Source organism: Sinocyclocheilus rhinocerous, unplaced genomic scaffold, assembly GCF_001515625.1.
Source record: "Sinocyclocheilus rhinocerous isolate Xijiao unplaced genomic scaffold, SAMN03320098_v1.1 scaffold1522, whole genome shotgun sequence".
NCBI lineage: Eukaryota > Metazoa > Chordata > Actinopteri > Cypriniformes > Cyprinidae > Sinocyclocheilus > Sinocyclocheilus rhinocerous.
This window is the reverse complement of record NW_015637563.1, coordinates 67,590-72,687: the sequence shown is the minus strand read 5'-3', so window position 1 is coordinate 72,687 and position 5,098 is coordinate 67,590. Positions and strand designations below refer to the sequence as shown.

General features: G+C 34.1%; 1 protein-coding gene across 1 annotated transcript in view; it reads right to left on the bottom strand.

The window, feature by feature from the left end:
* Positions 1-4,223, bottom strand: part of LOC107749051 (NADPH--cytochrome P450 reductase-like) — a 41,437-nt gene extending 37,214 nt beyond the window's left edge. Inside the window, 1 exon segment of the mRNA XM_016564101.1 lies at positions 4,033-4,223. Coding sequence (XP_016419587.1) covers positions 4,033-4,208 — 176 coding nt within the window. The 5' untranslated portion in view covers positions 4,209-4,223.
* Positions 4,224-5,098: the final 875 nt, after the last annotated feature.

The following is a 5,098-nucleotide window of genomic DNA, read 5'->3' as shown; positions in this document are numbered from 1 at the left end:
AGATTTGTGATCCGTTGAACCAATATTTTTTATATTAAAAAATCAAGCAAGCCCAGCTCAGATGAGAAAAGGTAATGCAATGCATTACTTTACATAAAAAGTAACTAAGTAATGTAATTAGTTACTTTTTAAGGAAGTAATGCAATATTGTAATGCATTACTTTTAAAATGAACTTTCCCCAACACTGCTCGTGAGGTGCTCGGCTCAATTCCTCTTACACGATGTGAGCCACGAGCATCAACGATTTCCACACGATTTCTCACGATGGGGGAAAAAAACACTTTCGAGCTTGTACGACAGCAAAAAGCGCACCATGTACGCCCAGCTTAACTATATAATACTGATTCTACTAATACTGAGAGGAAAAAAGCTATTAAAAAATCAGCATATTTAAATTGTGACAAAAACTTTCAACAACAATAATAATTTTAATAATAATAATAATAATAGCTGGGTTGTTTTTTCAATCCGTTTTTAAATTAAAGCAATCACCCTTAAAGCAATTTTGACGGAGGGGAAAACTCAGGCTAGTTTTGATCTAGTTTTAAATAGAAATCAGGCTTGTTTTGTTTTGTGGACCTACGACCAGAACGGGCATTTTTTTGAAGATCTCTGTCGTTCTCTGATGCTGCATTTTAACGTAAAATGGCTATGCACATAGACAATACTCACTTACTGACCTTAGATCATTGTAGAAATGAAAGTATTAGATTAAATCATTGATCGTTATAAAAGTATTAAAATCACACGGTATGATTATGCATGTTTTAAGTATATTTAGAAACCAGATTAAAATAAAATTCACACATCACATCTAGTACTACCTTATAACGGTGTAAGACAAATATATCATGCACTGTTTTTTACCGTAAATTTTACGGAATTTTTTTTACAGTGTGTGCACTTGTAATATATGCTATGATTGACATACAGTCTTTTTTCCCATTGGTGACACGCAGAAATGCTTTGCAGAAACACAAAGGTCTGAATTAAACATATTTTAAGATTTGCAACTATTTATGGCATAGCACAATATGCCATATTCATGTCATAGCACTTGCATATCATTGCTCTTTTGTTGATTTTGATTGCTTCCACTGTCCTTATTTGGATAAAAGCGTCTGCTAAATAACTAAATGTAAATTACATTTATGGAACTTATTTTTCTAATCCTATTCTAACTCTTGCCGTCTGTGTCTGAAGCCAGGTGATATATAATGTGAGAGAGAGAAATGAAACACAAGCGTATCCTTCAACCGTGATGACGCTCTACGGTTTATCTCAGGAGTGACTGTAATGTCTGGCATTGAGTAAGACCTTTGCCAATGACACTATTCAAGGCAATAAACATTCCCTGCTCCTCCAGCGTCAGCAGAATCAGCTGCGGCCGAAGAAAACACAAACTGTTTCCAGGAAGACTGCAATGATACTGACCTTACAGATGTCAATTTAATTTCTTCTCAGATGTGAAATACTTCTATTTCTGAGGTTATATACATAATTATACTTTTAGTTCTCAAGAAATGATATTTTGAATCAAGAAATTACAGCCTTCTTTTCAGAAAAAAATACTGCTGGGCAACGATTAATCGCGATTAATCGCATCCAAAATAAAAGTTTTTGTTTATATAACATATTTGACCCTGGAGCACAAAAGCAATCATAAGTAGCGCAGGTATATTTGTAGCAATAGCCAACAATACATTGTATGGGTCAAAATTATTTTCCAAAAATCATTAGGATATTAAGTAAAGATCATGTTCCATGAAGATATTTTGTAAATTTCCTACCGTAAATATATCAAAACTTAATTTTTGATTAGTAATATGCATTGCTAAGAACTTCATTTGAACAACTTTAAAGATGATTTTCTCAATATTTAGATTTTTTTGCACCCTCAGATTCCAGATTTTCAAATAGTTGTATCTCGGATATTGTCATATCATAACAAACCATACATCAATGGAAAGCTTATTTATTCAGCTTTCAGATGATGCATAAATCTCAATTTTGAAAAATTGACACTAAAGACTGCTTTTGTGGTCCAGGGTCACAAATGTGTGTGTACTGTGTGTATTTAATATGTATATATAAAGACGCACACATAGTATATATTTTTTTGAAAATATTTACATGTATTTGCATGTATGTATTTATATTCATATAATTTATATTATATATAAATATACTTAATATATAAACATAACATGTTTGATTAAATATATATACATGCTTTTGTTTGTCTTTATATATACATAATAAATATACACAGCACACATACATATATTATGTAAACAACAACTTTTATTTTGGATGCGATTAATTGCGATTAATCGTTTGACAGCACTAGAAAAAATAAACAGATTTCTTCTAAACTTCTCATAAATGTAACACCAAACTTCCAAGTAGAAATTTCATGACATTTATTTCATGGTGGGCAAAAAAAAATAAAAAATTCTATTATTATTATTATTATTGTGAGAGTGACAGCAATTAAAAGTTATAATTAAAAAAATGATACTGTATGAACAGTGTTTTTTCAGCATAAATTATTTGGCATAACAACACATATTATCATGGTGTATGCTAACACTACACAATTTATATGACAATTCTCATTGCAGTCAATTTACACACACACAAAAAAGCTGCATTACCTTTATAAAAATATTAGTGATGCACGATCATGATTTTTCATGGCCGATTCCGATACCGATTTTTTACAAGCAAACTGGCCGATTCCGATACCGATTTCCGATTTTTTTTATTTTTATCAAGCAACAAACAAGAAAGAATAAAAGTACACATAAACAAGATGTTTATTTGGTATTTAACAGGCTAAACTGGGTTTTGGCTATTGAAAACAACAACTGTAACCATCTGAAATTAACAGCAGTATCTGCGCAGTAAGTAGGCTACATTCAATACAAACATAGGTTGGCCTACTGACAAAAGCATTTAGCTTTCGTTTTTAAATTGGGTTGAAACTATAAACTGGCCTTAAATGAAAACATTAACTGTAACCATGTAATTTTAAAGGCAACAACTGCATAGTTCCACAATCCAAACAACACAATCAAAACACATTCAACACTCCAAACAAAGATGTTACTTAATCAGCATTCAGCATTTGTTTTCGTTTTTAAATTTGGTGTAAAGAAAAAAAGATCTTTACCAGTGAAACTAAATAAAACCAAAGTAGGCTATATAAATAAATTATTCCAAAATGTTAACTATGGCAGGTGCTTTTTAAATCACATTAAGTCTTAATGTGTATTATAATGTGAATACAAATAATGTAATTTTAAGGTAAAATAAAAAAATATTAATCCTATAGCCTACAGAACTGACGTTTACTTCTGGCTTTTCAAAAGTGCATGCGAGTTCTTCTTTACAAAAAGAAGCATTTCAGCTTTGTCACAAGTTAGTCTGTTTCGTTTCTCATCCAACACGTGAGAAGCTGAGCTGAACAAACGTTCACTGTCTACGCTTGTGCAGGGCGCGGACAGGTACACTCGCGCAACTTCAGCGAGTGCAGGAAAGCGGCTCTTATTTGTGCGCCAGTACACCAACGGCTGTTCGCTTCTTGGTATCTGTGCCTCAGACAGGTAGCTCTGCATTTCCAGTGCTGTACGGCTGCCCGTATCCTTAATCACTTCAGATTTTTCTTCCAATATCTCATCGTGCATCGCCAACAGTGAGCTTGCTCTGCGTGGTATTTTTTCTGCTGGCGCCTCTGTGCACACTTCCGGAAAAATCGGACGAACAAAATAAAAAAAACCGGCCGGTTGCCGATCGAGCATTATAAGCAAAAACCGGCCGGTTCCGATTTATGGCCGGTCAACCGGTGCATCCCTAAAAAATATTATAAAACATAAAATCTTACAATTTTGGGGTGAAATATGACCCAGCATTTTCTGGACAGTTTGATTCACACAGATGACAATTAAAAAAGCTAAAAGGTGAATATGTTTGCAGTTTTACATTCTAACGTTCTCTCAAGCATACAGGAGCGGTTTGGAGGTACTTACGTAGACTCTAGTTTTTTGAACTCCGGGATGGGCTCGGCTTTTTTGCGGAAAATGATCCAGTAGACGAGCAGGCCAGCGATGAGCGAGAAGAGGAAGAGGTCCAGGTAACTGAAGAAGGGCTCGTCCTCAACCATCAGCTCCGACTGCGCGGCGGGATCGGCCCGTGTGTCTGCCATCGTTACGAGGAGCGCCGCTGCGAGAGGAAACACTCGCAGAATTAGCAGAGAACATTATGTGGCATTTTAGCAAACACAGCAACATCGCTATGTCTGATATTAGGGCTGGGCGATAAATCAATAACGATAATTATCGCGATATAATTTTTCTCGATAAAACAAGTTTGATAAATGTTCGATATAATGTTTATGCACCAAAAGCAGAACGAAAAAGCGCCATGGTATTGTGTCAGAAATGTGGGATATTAATATCAAATTTGATTTATTATTATTATTATTATTATTATTAATGTAGACATGAATTAAATGTATTAAAGAAGCAACCGAATATAATTAGGGATATAACGATTCACTCAACTCACGATTCGATTCACAATTTTGATTTCACAATTCCGTTTTCTCAAGATTTTTTTAACAAAACGAGATTGAAGACATTATACAGGAAATGAGAAGGTGTCCTTTTATTAGGCTATTGCTGCACGTTTCTTTGTGAAATTGAAATATAACAAAACTAAATTGAAATTTTAAAACGAACCCCAAATCAAATAAGCAAGTTACACAAATAAAATAAATCTCACTGGATTTTAATCATGATCCAAACAAAGATGCAGCATACATGCAACATGAGCAGTTTTTAATCTAAATTAGATTAAATAATTTGGAAATTTGAAGCAAAAACAGAATAGTCTGACTTCAGTTTTGTGAAACTATACTACATAAAACACATCTGAAGGAAACAGCAGACGAGCTGAATGAGACGCAGATTCACTCTCTGCCAGCAGGTGGCGCTTATGAACAGCAATGATACAGTGTTTCCTGGGTTACCGCTGTAAACAAAGCAGCGCTGCGCTTATGAACCACTGATCTATAATAGAGAATATATAAGCTGT